The sequence below is a fragment of the Prionailurus bengalensis genome, chromosome A1 (genome assembly GCF_016509475.1).
Source record: "Prionailurus bengalensis isolate Pbe53 chromosome A1, Fcat_Pben_1.1_paternal_pri, whole genome shotgun sequence".
Taxonomy (NCBI): Eukaryota; Metazoa; Chordata; class Mammalia; order Carnivora; family Felidae; genus Prionailurus; species Prionailurus bengalensis.
The window spans coordinates 172014950-172039129 of record NC_057343.1 but is presented as its reverse complement, the minus strand read 5'-3'; the positions used below and the strand labels follow the sequence as shown (position 1 = coordinate 172039129).

Here is a 24180-nt window from a genome sequence, read left to right as displayed (position 1 = left end):
ATACTAGTTTCAGGTATACAGTATAGTGGTTCAATAGTTCCATACATCATCTGGGGCTCATCACAACAAGTGCACTCCTTAATCCCCAACACCTATTTAACCCATCTCCCCACAAACCTCCCCTCCGGTAACCATCAGTTTGTTCTCTGGAGTTAAGAGTCTATTTCTCAGCATGCCTCTTTCTCTTTTTGTCCCCCCCCCTCCGGCCTTTGCTCGGTAACTTCTCAAACTGGAGCTTTCTGAGTAGATAGAATAACAAGTTTTTTGTTTGTTTGCTTTAAATTGACAATTAGTAGTAGACTAATCAATCTATCTTGCAAGATCTGGAATAGAGTTGAAGTCTAGGCCCTCTTTTCTATGTGAGGTACCCCTATCTGGGGCATCCCTCCCTGTTGGGGGCCCTTTTATTCCTTAATTGGTGTAACTCCAATAGGTGGAAAAAGTCTGATGATGAAAGCATTCATTTCTCATTCGCTGAATAAGGACAGAGTTCTCTCAGTCAGCTACCTGAGTATCACTAAATTGAAGCATGCCCACTGTGATAAACCAAAAGAATCAAGCGCTGACCTAAATGGATGGAAGCAGCCAGAAAGAACATATTGAAGAAGTGCGTTTTGAATGACGGGAAAAGAATTAAATGATAGTAAGGGAGCAGAAAAGAATCTCATGAATGGAAGCAAGTTATAAAGAAAGCTTTGTTTCATATGAAATGAGCAGAAAAATGATAGTAAGCATGTTTCACTAAATGTATCAGCATCTAGAAAGACAAAACGCAGAATAGTGACTATTTCTATTTTGATGCATTTTCAGTTATTTAGTTGGTAAATATTTATTGAGCACTGACTATTGTCAATTGTTTTTGATTTTAGTACTTAGCTGGGGAGTAGGGATGTACATATAGATTTTCAACATCTAATACATCTTTATACGAATATACTGAGTCTGAAGTTGCTTGCCCTTTTCCCTCTCTTTTGAACATTGCTATCAGCTGATTTAGTCTTTTCTACTACTCTGTTAGGTTAAATATTATGCCTATTTTACATGAGGAAACTGAGGCTCAGAAGTGTTTAGTGATAGGGCCAAAGCTCACATATCTAGAAACTGAACCAAGCTCTGACTCCCTAAGTCCTCTTAACTGTTATACCAGCTGCCTGCGTGATTTGGATAAATTGACAGTGGGCCACTGCCAGCATGTTTATTTAAATAGATAATCTATCATATATAGTAATGAGAAACGAAGTTTTTAAAATTTTTTTTTTCAACGTTTATTTATTTTTGGGACAGAGAGAGACAGAGCATGAACGGGGGAGGGGCAGAGAGAGAGGGAGACACAGAATCAGAAACAGGCTCCAGGCTCTGAGCCATCAGCCCAGAGCCTGACGCGGGGCTCAAACTGCGGGACTGCGAGATCGTGACCTGGCTGAAGTCGGACGCTTAACCGACTGCGCCACCCAGGCGCCCCGAGAAACGAAGTTTTTAAATGGGTATTTAAGAAAGGCATAAGGACGCCCGAGTGGCTCAGTCGGCTGAGCATCTGACTTCAGCTCAGGTTATGATCTTGTGGTTCATGAGTTCAAACACCATGTCAGGCTCTGTGCTGACAGCTCAGAGCCTGGAGTCTGCTTCGGATTCTGCGTCTCCCTCTCTGCCCCTCCCCTGCTCGCTCGCACTCTCTCTCTCAAAAATAAACGGAAATTCAAAAATTAATTAAATTTAAAAAAAATTTAAAAATTTAAAAATTTAAATTACAAATAACTGCCATTATTGAACTCAGAAGTGACAAGATGAAAACAAGGACTGAAAAAGAGAATTCTAGACTTATATATTTAATGACAGGAACTGGAAGTAAGTAGAAGTGGTTGTTTGCTTGTTTGTTTAATAAAGCACTCAGGAGCAGTCATCGCATGGTAGGGAGCAGGATTAGGTTCAGGGGCAGTAGAAGGAAGACCCCACTGAAGTTGGAAAGGTAGCTATGAGGAGAGAAGGTAACGGAAGAGTTAAAAATCATTCCCAAGCTGGCAAGCTTAAGAAACCAGGGATGGTAACTATACTGCGTGTGATGAAAACTCTGGAGTGGAGGGGTTATTTTGGGTATGGTAAGAGGGTGAATTTGAAATAAAATATTCATATAATCAGGAACTGCACTGTATATTTAGAGTAAAATTCCAGGGCATCCTCTCCACCTTCAAACTTTTCATACCCTACCACAGCAAAAAGACCAAAACACTTGTATAGGAAGGAATAATTTGGAAAGACTGGGCTATATATCCAATTGAACTTGGTGTTGATAGCTCAATCATGGATTTGGTCAGACCACAGATCTGCTATCTCTAGGAGTCCTGTGGAGATTGTGAAGACTGTTTTTCCTTTTCATCAATGATAGACAAGCTAGTTAGATATCAGAGTCCTTCCTACTTTCTTTCCTTCTTCTCTCCCTCCTTGGCTCCCTTCCCTCCTTCCCTCTTTTCTGTTTTGGTTGGGGTAAAATTCACAGGACATGTGATCTTGTCACTGTGGTTGATTTCTCAAGATACTGAATGATGATTTTAGTTAGATAATTGACTCCACACAATAGAATATATCTTAATTCTGAGTATATTTTATAGATTTGTCTCTTTAATGCTGATAAATATCTCCGCTTAGGCTTCATCCTGTTTGTTCAGAGAGTAATTTGTTCTGACTTTATATTCAATAAATGAATAATCATCAAAGTGTTCCAGCACATATCAGACACCATTAAACATATGGGAAAAATTTCATCAGTGGAGTCTGTTTCATCTAGGCAAATGTTTCCTTATTAATTCAATCCAAACAAGCTTCTCAAAATTACATATTTCTGTAAATGTGTATGCATGTTTCTATCATCAACTTTCAAAACTTTATTCTAGTTAGAAACATTAACTTATATTTTTCCTTTAAAAAATACAATTGTCAGTATTTTTAACTTTAATTCATTTATTACTTGTCTTGAAAGAAAAATCAATAATCTCTATGCTCCAAGATCTATATTTGTCACATTCAACCTTCCTCCACTTCCCTGCCAAATAACAAAAACAATAAGGAAACAAACTCAAGAAATGGAAAGAAAGAGAAGAGAACAAGTATAGGCACCAGCACCAAAGTCTGATTGGATTTCATAATAACGGAAATTATTTTAACAAACTTATGGTATTATACAGGAGGATTGCATCTCTCAGGGAGTAATCAATAGAAAATGTACATTTATCAACATATATTCTACAAAGTATTGCATACTGTTTTGTTGTAAATGTTACGGCTGGTCACAGATGTACACTAGTTAACTGATGATTCTGTAAGAAGGAAAGTTTATCAAAAGTTACACTACTGCTGTCACTTCATACTTACAGCAACTGCCTCCAGGATTTGTTTAACAGCATCTGCAGCATCTCGTTCACTATAATATCCCTTTTCCACAATCCTAAAAAAAAAAAATACTAATAACCATGAAATGCTTCTCAGACATATGCATTCAGTGGAGTAGATGTGAAAACAGTTTAATTAAGTTAATGTTAAGGAAGATACATCTAAACAGCCCCAAAAGGCTAGCATAACACCAGGGGAAATATTTCCATAAGCTGATACTCTAGAAATTTTGGGTTGAAGAAAATGAAAAACATTTCTCTTGCCTTGGCTTGAACTGTTCATCCTATTTGAGGACAAAAAAAATTCTTTTTAAACTTTGTATTGAGAATTGTGTTAAACATATACCAACTAGGCAACATACCATGAACCATTCTGTGTGATTGCTACACAGCTTCAATAATTATTAATTCATGGCCAATGCTGTTTTATTTATCCCATCATTTTCCATTCTTTTTTTTTAATTTTGAAGTATCAGAAATCACATAATTTCATTATAAATAAGGAGTTTTCTCTAAAAAAAAAAGGATCTTTTAAAACTCATAACTACGGGGGCGCCTGGGTGGCGCAGTCGGTTAAGCGTCCGACTTCAGCCAGGTCACGATCTCGCGGTCCGTGAGTTCGGGCCCCGCGTCGGGCTCTGGGCTGATGGCTCAGAGCCTGGAGCCTGTTTCCGATTCTGTGTCTCCCTCTCTCTCTGCCCCTCCCCCGTTCATGCTCTGTCTCTCTCTGTCCCAAAAATAAATAAACATTGAAAAAAAAAAAATTAAAAAACTCATAACTACAATGCCATTATCATACCTATAAATTACAATTCCTTAATATTTTCAAAACCGCAGTGTTTCAAATATCCAATTGTCTTGGACATGTTAAAAATTGTTTGTTTGAATCAGCATCCAAATAAGGTCCACACAGTTTGACTGGTTACATGAGTCTCTTATTCTCTTTTTACATGAAGCTCCTCATTCTTCGCCCCTCCTTCTGCCCCCTCCTCTCTCTCCATCTGGCTTTCTATTCCAAATACACGACTTGCTCTTTTTGCATGGATATGGACAAGGAATCTTTCTTTTCATTATTTTTTTTTTAAGGAATCTTTCTTTTAACTTAAGTCTTTTTCATTTTGCTTTCAGGAATGTTTTCCTGAATTAGAATGCTTTGTACCCATATCTGTTTCCTTCCATTGCTTTCATTGCTTTGATTTTCTTCTTTGGGGTGTGCAGTTACATGCACTATGAGGTCTTTTTTTGTTTTTTGTTTTTACTTTTGCCTTACATTTTCTCTCTCCTTTATGATGTTCTTAATTTTAGTATTAAGTAATATTAATTTCAATATTCTGCAGATTGTGTAATGCTTTCATCTGTTTTGTGGGCACACCCTCCTGACATGCTAATTTTCTGTGCTCTTATAATCATTTTTTGTTGCAATTAATGGAGACACCTGTCTGTTGCTATTTATTTTTAAGCAAAGTTGGTTTTCTTAACCTTTTTGACAGAACGATGGGTCAGGATATCTTTTAGTTTCATGTCTCTTGACTTTCTGATTATTTTCATGAAGCATTCAAAATTATGACCTCATACTTTCTGAGATCTCTTCTCCTCTATCTGAAACCTTACCTCTACTCATCTGCTCTGGGTATTAGAGTCTCTTCCCAGCAGTTTCTCCTAATTTACCCAATGGGGCTTCAGATAGTACCTCCAGGATTTATAGAGCCTTGACTGTATTAGTCAAGTCCTTCAGACCTTATTGTAGGGGGATCCCTTGTGATTCTCAGAGATTTGGATGGCAAAAAGCCCTCACAATTTCAGCTGTTCTTGTATTGGCCCATTCTGCTTCTCAGTGATTTGGAGGCTTTGGAGATTGGAGTCTTCTCCTCTTCTTAGGTTTATCAATGTCCCCTTACGTCCTCTAACCTAGAGGCTAATACTATGTGGCTCTTGTAACGGTCATTAGTTTGTCCTCATTCACTTGTTTCAAGGTTTCGTGGGAAACCTTGTCACCTGGTTTTGTTATAGATATTGTCTGAGTTTTACGTTTTTCTGTCCTAGTTTCTCTATTCTTATAGGGATGTTTCAAAAGACTAGAAAACTACACTGTTTCTATTTCTATCTTCCCAAAATTTCAAGAAAAAACACATTTTTTATACTGCTAAAGATTACCAACTTGCATAAGATGTTTTCAGCTGACAAAAGTTTGTGGTAAAGATATGCCTGAAAAAGGTCAATTCAAAACATAAGAGACAAAATTTCAACAATTTTTGTAATTTTGTATTGAAATTTTTTAGACTAACAATATCTTACATAGCACAGTTATTTTTCAGAAAGTATCTTCCTTTTTTTTTATGTTGTGGCAAGAAGCTGTAAGTTCTCAAAGCTGGTATTAAAAGTTGGATTTAAAAATCTATAAAATGTTGGGAATGCAAGCTAGTGCAGCCACTCTGTAAAACAGTATGGAGGTTCCTCAAAAAAACTAAAAATAGAACTACTCCACAACCCAGCAATTGCACTACTAGGTATTTATCCAAGGGATACAGGTGTGCTGTTTCAAAGGGACACATGCAACCCAATGTTTCTAGCAGCACTATCAACAATAGCCAAAGTAAGGAAAGAGTCCAAATGTCCATCGATGGATGAATGGATAAAGAAGATGTGGTATATATATACAATGGAGTATTGCTCAGCAATCAAAAAAGAATGAAATCTTGCCATTTGCAACTATGTGGATGGAACTGGAGGGCATTATGCTAAGTGAAATTAGTCAGAGAAAGACAAAAATCATATGACTTCACTCATATGAGGACTTTAAGAGACAAGACAGATGAACATAAGGAAAGGGAAACAAAAATAATACAAAAACAGGGAGGGGGACAAAACAGAAGAGACTCATAAATATGGAGAACAAACTGAGGGTTACTGGAGGGGTTGTGGGAGGGGGGATGGGCTAAATGGGTAAGGGGCATTAAGGAACCTACTCCTGAAACCATTGTTGCACTATATGCTAATTAATTTGGATGTAAATTTAAAAAAATTAAATTAAAAAATATCTATAAAATGTTTCCAATATAGGGGATGGATGATAAGGAAAAGCAGAAAAAAAACAGGTATCAAATAAAAAATATATAAGAAGATACCTCAGTGACCATAATTATCAAGATTCAGAAAAATTATATGGATGCAAAAATTTCAATTATTTTATTTTCTCTATTCAACACTGTCAAGAGACACAAACTCATCATCTTTTCAAAGGAGGAATGATGAAATACCCTTCCTCACCTTTTTATTTATCAGATACCAGTTATGTGCCAAGGTCAAATAAAATGTCAAAGTAGATTACAATATTAAGGGAATCATTATTAATTGGTTCTTGAAAATCAGTTTTCATATAATATTTCCTTTTAATATCACAAATTCTTCCAATTCATGATTAAGTTACATAGTCTACTTACTAGAAATTTAATTGCACTATACTTTCTGAACATTTTAAAATTAACTGTGAGAGAAGAGGAAAAGAAGGACTAGTATGTCAGAGTAAGTTGAGAACTCTGGCTACCATTACATCATCCTCTGCATTTTGCTCTAAATGTATATTTTGTGGTACATCCATCAACCAACTCAAATGTAATTAGTGTCTCCTCTGTGTGTGGCACCTGCACTCTAGCAGCTTGGCTTTCCCCAGTCTTCTTAAACGAGGAGAGTTGTTACAAAGACGATGGAAAGGAATGGCCAATAGTTACCTTTCTTTCTACCGCCCATTCTCCCCAGAAGAGGATAAAATCAGTTACTTCCTGTGCTGCAAAAAACAGCGTGGATTTTTCCCATAGTCACTCACCAAGGCTAGAGCTTTATCACAACTGCTTTGTGGCACCCCTCTAGAGGGTGCTACTCATGACTTAGTCTATGTAAGCAGTACTCCGCCAAGTTGCACAACCATTTGCAGCCTCTCTGATAAGAAATCCTCCTTGTCTGCTAGGTACATAAGTTCTTATGAATGTATCCCCACCTCTTAGAAGGGAAGTGCTTCACCCACTAGAAATTCTTCCCTATATTTTGATTTATTATGATGCCCCAAGCTTTGGCCTACATATGATGTTTATGCATTTTTATTTGGGTATAATTTAGAGTTAATTGCCTGTGTTTAGAATGTGACCATGTGTGTGAATGTCTAGGGACTGGCTAGATAAAGCAGTGAATTTTCTTGGGACCTGTTTTCAGGTAGGATAGAGGGAAGAGTAGTAGGTGTAAGAACAGGTAATGGAAATCTCACTAATTTTCTACAACATATGTTAAATTAGTAAAACATTTCATCTAGTTAATGGAAAGGATGCATTCTAACAGCTATGTTCATTCACTCATTTATTCAAGAAATATTATGGAATGACCGTTATGTGCTGGGCATTCAGTAGTGAACCAGACATGGCCTCTGCACTTATGGGGTTTCTCTTGGTATTAGCAGACACAGACAATCAACACAGTGTGCTAAATACTGTGGCAGAGGTATTAGAGAATGACCTGAAAGCTCACAGAGAGGACCAGTGATTGATTCTGGAGGCCATGCATGGTGGGAAAAGGATTCCAGAGACAGCTATATCTCAGCTCAGACTTCAAGGGTGTGTAGAAGTTTTCTAGTTGCAGAAAGGGTAGGAGCTAGGAGTGGGATAGGTATAGAGGAGGAGCAGGGACTAGAGAAGGAGAAGATTGCTCTTAAAAATTTTTTTTTTAATTTGAGAGAGAGAGAGGGGGCACACGCAAGTTGCGGGGAGAGGCAGGGTAGGGGGAGAGAAAGAGAGAGAGAATCTTAAGCAGGGTCCACACTCAGCATGGAGCCCAACATGAGGCTTGATGCCAAGATCCTGGGATCATGATCTGGGCAGAAATCAAGAGTCAGACGTTCAACTGACTGAGTCACCCAGGCACCCAGGAAGGAGTTTGTTCTAAGAAAAAGGACCAACACTACAGTGAGAATTATGAGAGTGTGGATGACATAGTGATAGTCAAACAATAATTCTGTCTAACATGAGCCAGGTACTTGCAGAATCTATAAAGAATAAAATTTGGGTCCTGCCCCAGAGGAAACCACAGTAGAGAAATTATTAACAAAAGCATCACCATAGATGTAAAACATGTTATACTAAGGTTTGTACAGCCAAAGGATTTATAAATTCTGTTGTCAGAAATGTCTCTAGAGTAGACATGTAGGACAGGAGCACAGAATGCAGGCACTCTCCCCACCCCATCCCCTTGACCTCTACTCTCCATATGCTCTCCATAGCTTAACCACATGTCTTCCAGTTTCCTTCTGCTAAAAGGCATTTTGTTCCCAGTGGATTTGTTCACAGAGTTAGGTTTCTGGAATTCAAACATTCATCTTTAAGTATTTTATAAGTTGAGCTTCCACCCAGGCCATTCATGGCTGACTAGAAAGATCAGTAGCAGTGAACTTCTCAAGTCGCAAATGCAGGTTTTTAACTTAAACTAAGATTGGAAGTGAAGACATTAGTGACCAAGCAAAGGAAAATGAAATCTTACAACCTTTTTCTCTCCATTTAGGCATGACTACAGTAGCTATGTTTGGCCAATACCTTTTGTAGGTTATCATGGGAAAATTTTTAGCCTTCTCACTAGATTTATGTTTTGATCACCCACAGAGACTCGCTCCCAGTCTTGCTCATACTGGGCAGTCAATAAGTATTTGTGGAATTGTTGAGAAAATGAATAAAGTTTTACACCATAAGATGGCCGATGGGACTAAAACAAGCTCTGGTCTCTGGCTTAGAAACCCGTCTTCAGGGTTCTTCTAGCCCTGTTTGCGAAGTGCACGAAAACCCTTCCACAAATATAGAGGCTGACAACTATAAATTACCCTTCTTGTTTGCATTTGGGGCTCAGATCTTTGGAGAAATGGTCTCCTCTGAGCCTGCCAGTGTTAAATAAATCTCCGATCCCCCAAGATCTTGGAGTGCCACTTAGTTTTTCCGCCAGCGTTCCAGCCTGGTTCCGTAACAGAATCAATACTAACTGCCAAGTAAATGAGTGCCAGAGAAATTTCAGACTGTGGATATTTGAACAACTCCTTTGCCTGTGTTCCTTATCACGGGGAACAAAGCATTGGACTAGAAACTGATGTTTGTCACAAGTATGCTGGATATGGATCCAAGGGGAGAGTAGCCATATAGACACTTCCCAAAGCAAAATACAACAGGTATAAAGGTTCCTGTTGGCCTTAGGAATACATTCAGAGTTAGTTCCTAGATATTATTGTAATAACATGAATCTTTTTTGAAACTTATTTTGAATAAAATCAAAATGATTCAAATCAGCAAAATACATCATTTGTTTCATGAGGCAACACATAGCAATTTCTCTGTACTATTTAGCTAGAATTTCAGAAAAACAAGTTGCCATATACATCCAATCAAGAGTTTGTAGGTTTATACAAAATATATTAGTGCCTTCAGTTTTTAGAAGCAATGAAATATTCAATCACTGTAGGGGTTTTAGAGCTGTAAAAAATAGGATAATTTTGGTTTTTATATTTAAATATACTTATTGGTATATTTCTCCTCGGATTTAGCAAACTAATTTCTTTTTCATACTCTGTAACATAATAAGAAGGGAGTTAAGATGTTATCAGCATCTTCAGATCATTTTCAAAGGCCCAGGGCCATGTAGTTTCTCCCTATTAAGCACATTTTCCTATTTTTCCATTGTGACCTGGGCTAGAAGACTCAGGGCTAAAAACAAAGACTCAGGATTTTAATCACAAGGGGACCCAAAAAGCTACCCTGAGATCTCAGTTCCCATGGGTCCCTCAGTTGCTAACAGGAGTAGCAGATATCTGCAGATCAGGGAAGGAAGTGCAATAGGGATGTGTCTCTGTAGGCTGCCAAGCTGTGATCCTCTGACCTCACTAGGCTTCTTAGTCCTAGACCATGCTTTTTACGGCCACCATTTCCTGTGTGTTGGTGCGCACGCTCTTCTTCCCCACAGTTGGGACTATTTCCCTTCTCATCATTTTAACATTGCAGGATGAAAAAGCACAGGCAATGCCTATTTCTTTCCATGGATCTGCTTTAAAATACGACTTTTGAGCATTTGTTGCTGTCACCTTAATTGCTGTAAATTGAATTGAGCACATCACCCGGCTGAATTGAGCACATCACCCGGCTGGCAGTTAGCACCGGCAATGCAGCTGAAGAGCTCTAATCTGATCATTTCCTGAGGCCCTCAGACTTCCTGGCACGGAGATTAGGAGCCCTCCAGCTCTCCCCACCAATGACAGCTTTTTCTCAAATGGAAGTGCTATTAGATAACCATAGGTTTTTGCGGAAAAGATACTGGTCTGATGACAATGTGTACTGAAGGATCAAATAACATAGGGTAAAAGCCCCAGACAGGAGTTTCAGGAACCAAGTCTTAAGAGCTGCCAGTACATCATTATGCTGTTACATACATTAAAGTGAATTCTGCTGTAGCCTGTGTAAATCTATCACTCCTTTATAAGCTTCTTTCACTGCCTTTTCTCATTTCATTGATGACAACTTAGTGAATATTGATGGTTTTTCTAAGAAGTCCCCTGAAGAGTGTTAAATTCATAGACTTAAAAAATAGTTTCAAAGATACTAGTGGCAACTGTTAAATTTGAAAGCTAGGAAGAGAATAACGAGCTGTGGATCATTGTGGGTGCTGCTCAGGGACAGGATGGTGCAGGAGAAAGGGGAGGTCAAATCAAACTGTAGACCTGGGTTTGGGCCTAAGGGAGCCCTGGTATAGTTCCCTCGTACTGTAAGTGAAATGCTTCACCCAAAGATGTAATATAAATTGCTCAAGAGCATAGTATTTATTCAAGTTATTCGTTTGACAAATACTGAGCAACTGCTTACCTTCTGTCTAGAACAGCTTCTAAAACAGAGTCTAAGGTAGTCATTTCTAATCCTGCCAATGTGCTCTGCTTTTGGACATCCCTTTACCCTTCCCTCTACGCTTTACCTGCTAATTTTTGATTTCTCACTTAAAATTCAGCTCAAAGATTCTATTCCTCCCTGAAGCCATTTCTGCCTTAGACGACCCCCTTATTTTGTGCCTAAAGTGCTGTGTTTATGTCTGAATTATAACATGTAATAAAGACTTAGAGCCAAATCTCTGGCCAACCTCTGGCAAATACAAAGTGTCTTATGATATATCTTTTGTATACTTGATTCTTACTTTTATTTCCTTTTTAGTCCCTTGTCCTCATTTATTTTATTTTTTTATCTTGTGATATTGTGGTTGTCTCCATAAGCCTTAAACACATTTTTGGGAGATGATGGCAGTATTGAAAAATAATATTCGGGTCCATATCACATTTTTACTTTCCTGATTCTGGACCAGGAGCTCATTGAGGGTGAAAGCACTGTGCTCTGGTTAATGTGCTGGTGAAAAAAATAAAGGTCAGTGGTGAAGCCAGAACAGTAGGGTGAGGCCAGAATGGGTTGTTTTATTTGTCATGTTTAAAAGAACTGACTTTTAGGAAGTATCCTTCTGGGCTGACCTGATCAAATCAGTGCTTTAAACATGGATGGATGGAAGATAGTGAAAGTTACACCAGTTTGGAGTCTGTTGCATTAGCAAAGAGAATGTAAAGGCTCAAAAGGGCACAAGAAGTGGGAAAGGGGAGAGAGAATGGATCTGAAAGCTGCTCAGAGAAAGAGTTATGGGGAGGGGGCTGGACAGAGTGAGAGGAAGAGGGAGAAATTAATGTTGACCAGCTCAGATGTTAAGTTAGTTCACAGAGGTAGGAGGGAGAAGCAAGATGGAGAGTGGAAGGAAGAATGTGGAGTTCACTTGAGGACATACTGATCTAGAGGTACCTATAGGATGTGCAGGTGAAAATGTCTAGCAGATTGGTGAAAATATGGTTCTTATCTCTGCTGAGACAGCAGTCAGCAATGTGGCTGAAACCACAGGAGATTGTCCAATTTACCTACAGAGAATGTAGGCAAGAGCTTTAGGAAAGGCGGACATTGAAGGAATGGAAAGAGGAAGAAGACCTCAGGAAAGAGATCAGGAGGACATAAGGGAAGGGAAGCAAAAATAATATAAAAACAGGGAGGGGGACAAAACATAAGAGACTCTTAAATATGGAGAACAAACAGAGGGTTACTGGAGGAGTTGTGGGAGGGGAGATGGGCTAAATGGGTAAGGGTCATTAAGGAATCTACCCCTGAAATCATTGTTGCATGATATGCTAACTTGGATGTGAATTTAAAAAATAAATTAAATTTTTTTAAAAAAAGGAGAAAACTGAAAAGATAGAATAAAATCCAAGGGAAAAAGAGATGCTGTCAAAACCTACATGAAAGATATGGAGAGATTTAGCCAACAGTGTAAAATACCACAGACCAGCTCTCCAAAAACATACAAGCTCCAGCCTCAGCAGACCCTTGGTGTTCCTCAAAAATCCTTATTCTTGAATCAGAAGATGGCGGCATAGGAGGATGCTGGGCTCACCTCGTCCTGCTGATCACTTAGACTCCACCCACATCTGCCTAAATAATCCAGAAAACTGCCAGAAAACTAGCAGAACGGACTCTCCAGAGCCAAGTGTAGACAAGAGGCCCACGGAAGAGGGTAGGAAGGGCGGCGAGGTGGTGCATGCTACATGGACTGGCAGGAGGGAGCTGGGGCGGTGGAGGGGCAGCCCACCCAGCAAGGCAGAGCCCCTGAGTCTGACTTGCAAAAGCGGAGGGACCGGATGGAGTGTGTTCTGACAGCCAGCAGGACTTAACATCTGGAATGTTATAAGTCAACTGCTCTGCTCAGAGAGCGAGAGGGCTTGAGGACAACGGGAGGGAGAGTTGTTGAGCCCTGGAGGACAGAGCTCAACTCGGCAGGGAACAAAGGCACTGGACAGCGCCATCTCCCTCGCCCACCCCCCAGCCAAAATCCCAAAGGAAACCAGTTCCCGTCAGGGAACTTGCTTGCACCACGCAAACACCCAACGCTGTGCTTCTGTGGATCCATCCCTCCGACGGGTCGGTCTCCTTCCCGGTGCCACAGGGCCCCTCCCACAGCAGACCACGGAAGGCAAAGCTAGCTGAGCCTGCCCCTCCCGCCCCTGTGCACCTTACGGATCCACCCTGGCTAATATGCCAGATCCCATCAAAGCAGCACCACAAGCCTGGCAGTGTGAAAGTAGCCCAAGCAGGGGCCACACCATTCCGCAGTGAGTCCTGCCCCTGGGAGAGGGGAAGAAAAGGTATACACCAGTCTGACTGTGGCCCCAGTGGTGGGCTGGGGGCAGACATCAGGTCTGAATGTGGCCCCACCCACCAAGACAAGTTACTCCAGACAGCACAGCAGAAGTGCCCTGCAGTAGGGCGCCACCCTAGGGACTATCCAAAATGACGAAACAGAAGAATTCTCCTCAAAAGAAACTCCAGGAAGTAGCGACAACTAACGAACTGATCAAAAACGATTTAAGCAATATAACAGAATGTGAATTTAAAATAATAGTCATAAAATTAATCTCTGGGCTTGAAAAAAGTATAGAGGACAGCAGAGAATCTATTGCTACAGAGATCAAGGGACTAAGAAACGGTCAGGAGGAGCTAAAAAATGCTATAAATGAGGTGCAAGATAAAATGGAGGCGACCACAGCTCGGATTGAAGAGGCAGAGGAGAGAATAGGTGAAGTAGAAGATAAATTTATGCAAAAAGAGGAAGCTGAGAAAAAGAGAGATAAAAAAATCCAGGAGTATGAGGGGAGAATTAGAGAACTAAGTGATGCGATGAAATGCAATAATATCCGTATAATAGGGATTCCAGAGGAGGAAGAGAGAGAGAAAAAGGGGCTGAAGGTGTACTTGAACAAATTATAGCTGAGAACTTCCCTGATCTGGGGAAGGAAAAAGGAATTGAAATCTAAGAGGCACAGAGAACTCCCTTCAGACGTAACTTGAATCGATCTTCTGCACAACACATCATAGTGAAACTGGCAAAATACAAGGATAAAGAGAAAAATCTGAAAGCAGCTAGGGATAAACACGCTCTAACATATAAAGGGAGACCGATAAGACTAGTGATGGATCTATCTACTGAAACTTGGCAGGCCAGAAAGGAATGGCAGGATATTTTCAATGTGATGAACAGAAAAAATATGCAGCCGAGAATCCTTTATCCAGCAAGTCTGTCATTTAGAATAGGAGAGATAAAGGTCTTCCCAAAAAAACAAAAAAACTGAAGAAATTCCTCACCACTAAACCGGCCCTACAAGAGATCCTAAGGGGGATCCTGTGAGACAAAGTACCAGAGACATCACTACAAGCATGAAACCTATAGACATCACAATGACTCTAAACCCATATCTTTCAATAATAACACTGAATGCAAATGGACTAAATGCTCCAACCAAAAGACATAAGGTATCAGAATGGATAAAAAAAACAAGACCCATCTATTTGCTGTCTACAAGAGACTCATTTTAGACCTGAGGACACCTTCAGATTGAAAGTGAGGGGATGGAGAACTATCTATCATGCTACTGGATCTCAAAAGAAAGCTGGAGTAGCCATACTTATATCAGGCAAACTAGACTTTAAATGAAAGGCTGTAACAAGAGATGAAGAAGGGCATTATATAATAATTACAGGGTCTATCCATCAGGCAGAGCTAACAATTATAAATGTCTATGCACCGAATACGGGAGACCCCAAATATATAAAAAAATTAATCACAAACATAAGCAACCTTATTGATAAGAATGTGGTAATCGCAGGGGACTTTAATACCCCACTTACTACATTGGATATATCATCTAGACACAGGATCAATAAAGAAACAAGGGCCCTGAATGATACATTGGATCAGATGGACTTGACAGATATACTTAGAACTCTGCATCCCAAAGCAACAGAGTATACTTTCTTCTCGAGTGCACATGGAACATTCTCCAAGATAGATCACATACTGGGTCACAAAACAGCCCTTCATAAGTATACAAGAACTGAGATCATACCATGCATACTTTCAGACCATAATGCTATGAAACTTGAAATCAGAGGAAAAAGTCTAGAAAACCTCCAAAAGATTGGAGGTTAAAGAACACCCCAAAAAGAATGAATGGGTCAACCAGGCAATTAGAGAAGAAATTAAAAAATATATGGAAACAGGGGCACCTGGGTGGTACAGTTGGTTAAGCGTCCGACTTCAGCCAGGTCACGATCTCGCGGTCCGGGAGTTCGAGCCCCGCGTCAGGCTCTGGGCTGATGGCTCAGAGCCCGGAGCCTGTTTCCGATTCTGTGTCTCCCTCTCTCTCTGCCCCTCCCCCGTTCATGCTCTGTCTCTCTCTGTCCCAAAAATAAATAAACGTTGAAAAAAAAATTAAAAAAAAATATGGAAACAAATGAAAATGAAAATACAACAATCCAAATGCTTTGGGATGCAGCGAAGGCAGTCTGAGAGGAAAATACACTGCAATCCAGGCCTATCTCAAGAAACAAGAAAAATCCCAAATACAGAATCTAAGAGCACACCTAAAGGAAATAGAAGCAGAACAGCAAAGACACCCCAAACCCAGCAGAAGAAGAGAAATAACACAGATCAGAGCAGAAATAAACAATATAGAATCTAAAAAACTGTAGAGCAGATCAACAAAACCAAGAGTTGGTTTTTTAAAAAAATAAACAAAATTGATAAACCTCTAGCCAGGCTTCTCAAAAAGAAAAGGGAGATGACCCAAATAGATAAAATCATGAATGAAAATGGAATTATTACAACCAATCCCTCAGAGATACAAGCAATTATCAGGGAATACTACGAAAAATTATATGCCAACAAACTGGACAACCTGGAAGAAATGGACAACTTCCTAAGCACCCACACTCTTCCAAAACTCAAACAGGAAGAAATAGAAAACTTGAACAGACCCATAACCAGCAAAGAAATTGAATCAGTTATCAAAAATATACCAACAACTAAGAGTCCAGGACCAGATGGCTTCCCAGAGGAATTCTACCAGACACTTAAGGCAGAGATAATACCTATCCTTCTCAAGCTGTTCCAAAAAATAGAAAGGAAGGAAAACTGCCAGACTCATTCTATGAAGCCAGCATTACTTTGATTCCTAAACCAGAGACCCAGTAAAAGGGAGAACTACAGGCCAATATCCCTGATGAATATGGATGCAAAAATTCTCAATAAGATACTAGCAAATCGAATTCAACGGCATATAAAAAGAATTATACACCATGATCAAGTGGGATTCATTCCTGGGCTTCAGGGCTGGTTCAACATTCGCAAATCAATCAATGTGATACATCACATTAATAAAAGGAAAGATAAGAACCATATAATCCTGTCAATCGATGCAGAAAAAGCATGTGACAAAATTCAGCATCCTTTCTTAATAAAAACCCTCGAGAAAGTCGGGATAGAAGGAACATACTTAAAGATCATAAAAGCCATTTATGAAAAGACCACAGCTAATATCATCCTCAATGGGGAAAACCTGAGAGCTTTCTCCCTGAGATCAGGAACACGACAGGGATGTCCACTCTCACCGCTGTCATTTAACATAGTGTTGGAAGTTCTAGCATCAGCAATCAGACAACAAAAGGAAATCAAAGGCATCAAAATTGGCAAAGATGAAGTTACGCATTCACTTTTTGCAGGTGACATGATATTATACATGGAAAACCCGACAGACTCCACCAAAAGTCTGCTAGAACTGATACATGAATCAGGAAAGTTGCAGGATACAAAATCAATGTACAGAAATCAGTTGCATTCTTATACAGTAACAATGAAGCATCAGAAAGACAAATAAAGAAACTGATCCCATTCACAATTGTACCAAGAAGCATAAAATATCTAGGAATAAACCTAACCAAAGATGTAAAAGATCTGTATGCTGAAAACTATAGAAAGCTGATGAAGGAACTTGAAGAAGATATAAAGAAATGGAAAAACATTCAGTGCTCATGGATTGGAAGAATAAATATTGTCAAAATGTCAATACTACCCGAAGCTATCTACATATTCAATGCAATCCCAATCAAAATTGCACCAGCATTCTTCTCAAAGCTAGAACAAGCAATCCTAAAATTCATATGGAACCACAAAGGGCCCCGAATAGCCAAAGTAATTTTGAAGAAGAAGACCAAAGCAGGAGGCATCACAATCCCAGACTTTAGCCTGTACTACAAAGCTGTCATCATCAAGACAGCATGGTATTGGCACAAAAACAGACACATAGACCAATGGAATAGAATAGAAACCCCAGAACTAGACCCACAAACGTATGGCCAACTAATCTTTGACAAAGCAGGAAAGAATAACCAATGGAAAAAAGACAGTCTCTTTAACAAATGGTGGTGGGAGAACTGGACAGCAACATGCAAAAGGATGAATCTAGACTACTTTCTTACACCATTCACAAAAACAAACTCAAAATCGATAAAGGACCTGAATGTAAGACAGGAAACCATCAAAACCCTAGAGGAGAAAGCAGGAAAAAAGCCTCTTTGACCTCAGCCATAGCAATCTCTTACTCGACACATCCCCAAAGGCAAGGGAATTAAAAGCAAAAATGAACTATTGGGACCTCATGAAAATAAAAAGCTTCTGCACTGCAAAGGAAACATAAACAAAACTAAAAGGCAACCAACGGAATGGGAAAAGATATTTGCAAATGACATATCGGACAAAGGGCTAGTATCCAAAATCTATAAAGAGCTCACCAAACTCCACACCTGAAAAACAAATAACCCAGTGAAGAAATGGGCAGAAAACATGAAAAGACACTCCTCTAAAGAAGACATCCAGATGGCCAACAGGCACATGAAAAGATGCTCCACGTCGCTCCTCATCAGGGAAATCACAGTCAGATATCACCTCACACCAGTCAGAGTGGCTAAAATGAACAAATCAGGAGACTATAGATGCTGGCGAGGATGTGGAGAAACAGGAACCCTCTTGCACTGGTGTGAATGCAAACTGGTGCAGCCACTCTGGAAAACAGTGTGGAGGTTCCTCAAAAAATTAAAAATAGATCTACCCTATGACCCAGCAATAGCACTGCTAGGAATTTACCCAAGGGATACAAGAGCACTGATGCATAGGGGCACTTGTACCCCAGTATTTATAGCAGCACTCTCAACAATAGCCAAATTATGGAAAGAGCCTAAATGTCCATCAACTGATGAATGGATAAAGAAATTGTGGTTTATATACACAATGGAATACTGCTTGGCAATGAGTAAGAATGAAATATGGCCTTTTGTAGCCACGTGGATGGAACTGGAGAGTGTTATACTAAGTGAAATAAGTCATACAGAGAAAGACAGATACCATATGTTTTCACTTCTATTTGGATTCTTAGAAACTTAACAGAAGTCCATGGGGGAGGGGAAGAAAAAAAAAAGAGGTTAGAGAGGGAGAGAGCCAAACCATAAGAGACTCTTAAAAACTGAGAACAAACTGAGGGTTGATGGGGGTGAGAGGGAGGGGAGAGTGGGTGGTGGATATTGAGGAGGGGCCCTTTTGGGGTGAGCACTGGGTGTTGTATGGAAACCAATTTGACAGTAAATTTCATGTTTAAAAAATAAATAAATAAATTTTAAAAATAAAAATAAAAAATCCTTATTTTTGCCTTAGTCTGTTCTCACGTTCCCGCTAACAAACTTCATTTCCTTCAAGTGCCCTGGTCCACTATCTCCCAGTCATTGTTAGGAGACAAATTTCTTTTCTACAATACTGTTAAAATAGAGCTTATCAAGTCTGAACTACTTAAACTACCCTCCCTTCCCCCAACACATTCCTATTCCCAGCCCTAGGCAACCACAGCTTTGCTTTTGGTCTCTATTGATGTGACCCTTCTGGAAATTCCATATAAATGGAGACATTACAATTTGCAGTCTTTCCTGTGTGTTTGTTTTACTTAGCATAATGTTTTTGAGGCCCATGTATGTTGTAGCATGTATTGAAGGAACATTCTTATTCATTGATGAACAGTATTGCACATTTTGTTTGCTCATTTGCCAGTTCATGTACAGTTAAGTTATTTTCTCTCCTGGAACACAGCACACGCCATATGCAGGCATCCACCCATGCCTGCAGTGCTGCCCCTGTGGAATTTGCAGGGTGAAGGGAAATGACAAAAACTTGCTGATGCCCATGATGTGCTGTGAGTAGCAAAGTCCTTTGTCTCCGACCCAGGAGTCTCGTATCTTTTTCCAACACCCATGAAGGTATAACAGGCTAATTTACTAGTTTGTAAGTAGAGCAGAATTATATTCCAGCTCCAACAGTAAATCCTCTGTGTTCTTCTTTTGCAACATTGTTGTGACTACTCCAGGTTTTGAGTCTTCTGCCTCTTGACTCTGCTTCAGAAGAAACTTTTTCTACTTTAAACAAATCCTTTTATCTGCCTCCAGATCTTATTCCCCGAATTCCCCCGGCATGTTGTTCCATATATAAGTCCCTCTCACATAGATGTTTCCTACCTCTCCAGCTTGTGGGTTCCTTCCTATCAGCAAATAAATGTGTTCCCAGTGTGCCAGCTTAAAATAATAAATAAACCTCCATTTATCCTGTGTCTCCTACTACTACCTCACCTTTATCCTTCCCTTTATAGCCCGGCTGCTAGAAAGAGTATAAATCTGGTCCAAATCGAAGTATATGTTTTCTTCCCATATAGCCAGATAAAACTGCTTAAAGAGAAGATGTATTTAAAATATCCATGGTTGGAGGCACCTGGGTGGCTCAGTCAGTTAAGCCTCCGGCTTTGGCTCAGGTCATGATCTCCTGGTTCGCAAGTTCGAAGCCCCCACAGGACTCTGTGCTGACAGCTCAGAGCCTGAAGTCTGCTTGGGATTCTGTGTCTCCCTCTCTCTCTGCCCCTCCTCTGCTTACTCTCTCTCTCTCTCCCTCTCTCTCTCAAAAATAAAAATAAAACATTAAAAAAAATTTTAATTGAAATTTTTTTTAAATATCCATGGTTGAATATATACATATTAATATTTAAGTTAAGCCCCCACTGAAGTAAGACAAAATATTACATTACTATTTTGAAGTTCTATTTTTAAGTACTAAGAGTGTTTGCATTTGCTTACATAGCAGCAGCATGACATGCCAGAATAGTCGAATCTGACATACTTGATTCCAATCTCATTAAATTATTGTTGTAGACCCAATATAAGCTTAGTGACCTAACCATAGTTAATAGACCTCTCTAATCCTCAGTTATCTGGTCAATAAAATGTATACATCAAGGCCTACCTTGTACATGTGTTGCCGTGAGGATTAAATGAGATCACGCTTAGTAAAATGCCCAACCACTTCCAGGACACCAACAGGCACTCGATATAGTAACTAATTATCCTTTTCAGACAGATCTTATGGATTTTTCACTTTAATAACAATGATCAATTTCTGACACGACAGTCTTTATAAATTCAGACATAATCTGAGTTTGGTTAAACCACAATACCAACCATGGTACAACTCTGTGGAGACTGGGCAAGGAAAACCCTAAGTTCTATTTCTAGAAATTTTTCTAATGACCATGTCCTTAAAATTCAATTTCTGCCAACACTAAGAACCCTGAAATATTCAAGTGGAGATGACTGTTGGGGCTGATATACTAGGACTCTGTCAGGTGATTAAAAGGGTCAATGCATAGTTCCCAAACATTAACTACTACTTCTCTTGCTTACTGACCACTTGCAGTTTTTAAAAAGAATATTTTCAGTTTGGAGAACTTAAAAAAAAGTTTACAGTCAAATAGATAGGAGTTTCAAGCTTGGCTTTATGGCTTAGTTTCTTCAGTTTATTCTCTTGAAAAAATTAGAATAATACCTCAAAACACTTGAAGAGCGATTGAGTGGGTTAAATACATATATAGCTTTGCATAGAACCAACCAATACATCATGGATTCTCCATAAATAGTATAAACATGAGTTTTCTCTCTGGGAAATGATTCGAAAGGAACTAACTGGATTTAATAAGAAAGACAGTGGGGCCATATGAGAAGGCAGAGCTGGACCAGAACATAGTCTGGATGCCTAATTTGGGAAAATCATTTACCTTTACTCATCCTCAGTTGCCACATCTGTAAAGTGGGGACAATGCTTTTTCATCCTCCTTACCTTGATATAAAAGAGGAGAACACATGAGCATCTGGGAAAGGAATTTTAAAACCAAATATATTGATTTTTTGTTGTCAGCAACAGTGGGGTAGACAAGCCTCCAGGCAAGAACAATGAAAACAAGCTACATAAATTTTTTTTAAATATATTTGAAGACATCAGAGTTACCAAGAAAGTGAAGGATTTAGGAGCCAAGGTCCAGGAGGGAAGAAAAAACCCAGCAAAGCAAACTTAACATCTGATGCCTCCGCTTTCCCTTTAAAGGCATTTACTGCTTCGATATCAGTAGCTAACAGGCTGAAAAGATGAACAAAGCTTCTGGCCATCTCACAAGATGGAAGGAACAGAAGCTGGCATTTAGGGTGTGTCAAGAAAAAGGGTTTGGAACAACTCCTGGCTTAAATTGGAACCCTTAAAGATCAAAACCCTATGAGTAGGAGTTGATAAGAACTAGATCTCCCTTCAGGAAGCTCCACTTTGAATCAACCAAATACCTGATTGAATTAAAGTGATCTGCTCCTTACCTTAACTGCCCGCAAAAGAAAATCTGCTTTTTTGGAAGGTTACAGCATTTAAAGCCTCATATTCCAAAATGTTTTATATGTAATGTTTGGCATCTAAGCAAGCATAATCAGGCAAGCAAAAACCCAAGGAGAAAACAGAAAAAGCGAGACAATTTAAAAATCCATAACATATTCTGATACTGGAGTTAGACAAAAATCAGGAAAAAAATACTTCTTCAAAAATATAATTAGAAGACTGTAAGTATACTTCTAACTTGGCTGCTTTAAAATACAATCATTCTCTGAAAAAAAAAAAAAAGGAAAATTTACTCTTAAAGCAAACAATCTCACACTTTGTCAATTTAAAAAATGCAGTGAATTTCTTTCTTTTTTTTTTAATTTTTTTTAACGTTTATTTATTTTTGAGACAGAGAGAGACAGAGCATGAATGGGGGAGGGTCAGAGAGAGGGAGAAACAGAATCTGAAACAGGCTCCAGGCTCTGAGCTGTCAGCACAGAGCCTGACGCAGGGCTCGAACTCACGGACCGCGAGATCATTGCCTGAGCCGAAGTTGGCCGCTTAACTGACTGAGCCACCCAGGCGCCCCAAAAAATGCAGTGAATTTCTAAGAAGATGACTAGATTGAGAAAGATGAAGCAGAAAACCTCTGGAGCTTTCTTTTTCCCATCATGTCTCAATTTTGTAAAGGACTTTCTGTGGGGATTTTCTTGTACACAAAAAAATCACTGACTTGATTCCAAAATTTTTAATCAATTGTCCTGTGCACTTTACTATTTATATTCTACATGCAACAGCAGATTCCACTTGAATTTTTATATGTTTAGTTTTTTAGAAGCACCATGGAATAGATTTTTTTGCTACTAAAATACAAACATTTTGGCTCTAATGGGCTAACACAATCATCTCTTCATCAATTGTTCCATTAGTTAATTCATTAGAAACTATTAACGTCATCATTAGACCAGGAATGAATTTTGATCATTGCAATTAAATGAATTTGGTTCTGGGGTGCCTGGGTGGCGCAGTCGGTTAAGCGTCTGACTTCAGCCAGGTCACGATCTCGCGGTCTGCGAGTTCGAGCCCCGCGTCGGGCTCTGGGCTGATGGCTCAGAGCCTGGAGCCTGTTTCCGATTCTGTGTCTCCCTCTCTCTCTGCCCCTCCCCGGTTCATGCTCCGTCTCTCTCTGTCCCAAAAATAAATAAACGTTGAAAAAAAAATAAAAAAATAAAAAAATAAAAAAAAATGAATTTGGTTCTGACTGAAGTACAGGAAAAAACAAAACAAAACAGTATTATGATTTTTAACTCTCAAGAAAGAAAGAAATACATGGATAATAACACGGGGTATATTTTCAACTTGATACAATTTTAAAGATAACTGTAGAATTAAGTAATCTAATGGAGAAACCAAGTTCATCTCAGATATGGCAATAGATATGTGGACAACAACATTCAAGGGGGAAAAAAGTCTGGGATCTAAGACCACTAAGAGTTTTTAAGTGATTGAGTGCTTTACTGGCTGTCTGCCATTCTTTAGATGTCTTCTGCTAAATCTGAATATTTCGTCCATTTACCTCTGTAAATGAAATTTCTCAACAGTATTTAGTTTTTCATTTTTATCTAGAGCTGAATTAACTCTGTCTCATCAAATCAGCTAGACTACTACAAGATGAGAGAACAGAATCTTTTCATGAAAGGTTGGAGACGGACAGAAAGACTTAATTCCAAAATAGTTTGAACAAATAGAGGTAAGAAGGTAAATAGTAAGTGCTATTGGTAGATGATGGCTTTAGTGTGCCATTCCTGTCCTGTAGTTATTTACAGTTAAAGAACATGGCATTTCTCTCTGATAGACTATAATTAGCAGATAATATGTTAGTTCTCCTTAGAGAGACCTTCTTACTCCAAAGGCAGCAGAAATGAACTATAAATTGACTCTATTAATGTGCCTGAAGAAGAAATACGTCCATGAAAGAGTTAGCTATAGAGGTGTTAAAAAAGAAGCCATTTCTGGCAAATTCTGGTAACATTCAAGTTAATCAGTCTAGAAGAGTCTTCACTAAACATAAGGAAACATGATGGTCTTTATTCTTACAGTGGATCAGTGTCTCAGCTTCCTTAGCAACACAGAATCACTTCAAATTTGTTCTGAGTTT

General features: G+C 39.2%; 1 protein-coding gene across 2 annotated transcripts in view; it reads right to left on the bottom strand.

The window, feature by feature from the left end:
• Positions 1-24180, bottom strand: part of CAMK4 (calcium/calmodulin dependent protein kinase IV) — a 217309-nt gene that overhangs the window by 56895 nt on the left and 136234 nt on the right. For both annotated transcript variants that reach the window (XM_043595267.1, XM_043595275.1), the window contains exon 5: positions 3367-3439. In XM_043595267.1, coding sequence (XP_043451202.1) covers positions 3367-3439 — 73 coding nt within the window. The remainder of the gene's footprint in view (positions 1-3366; positions 3440-24180) is intronic.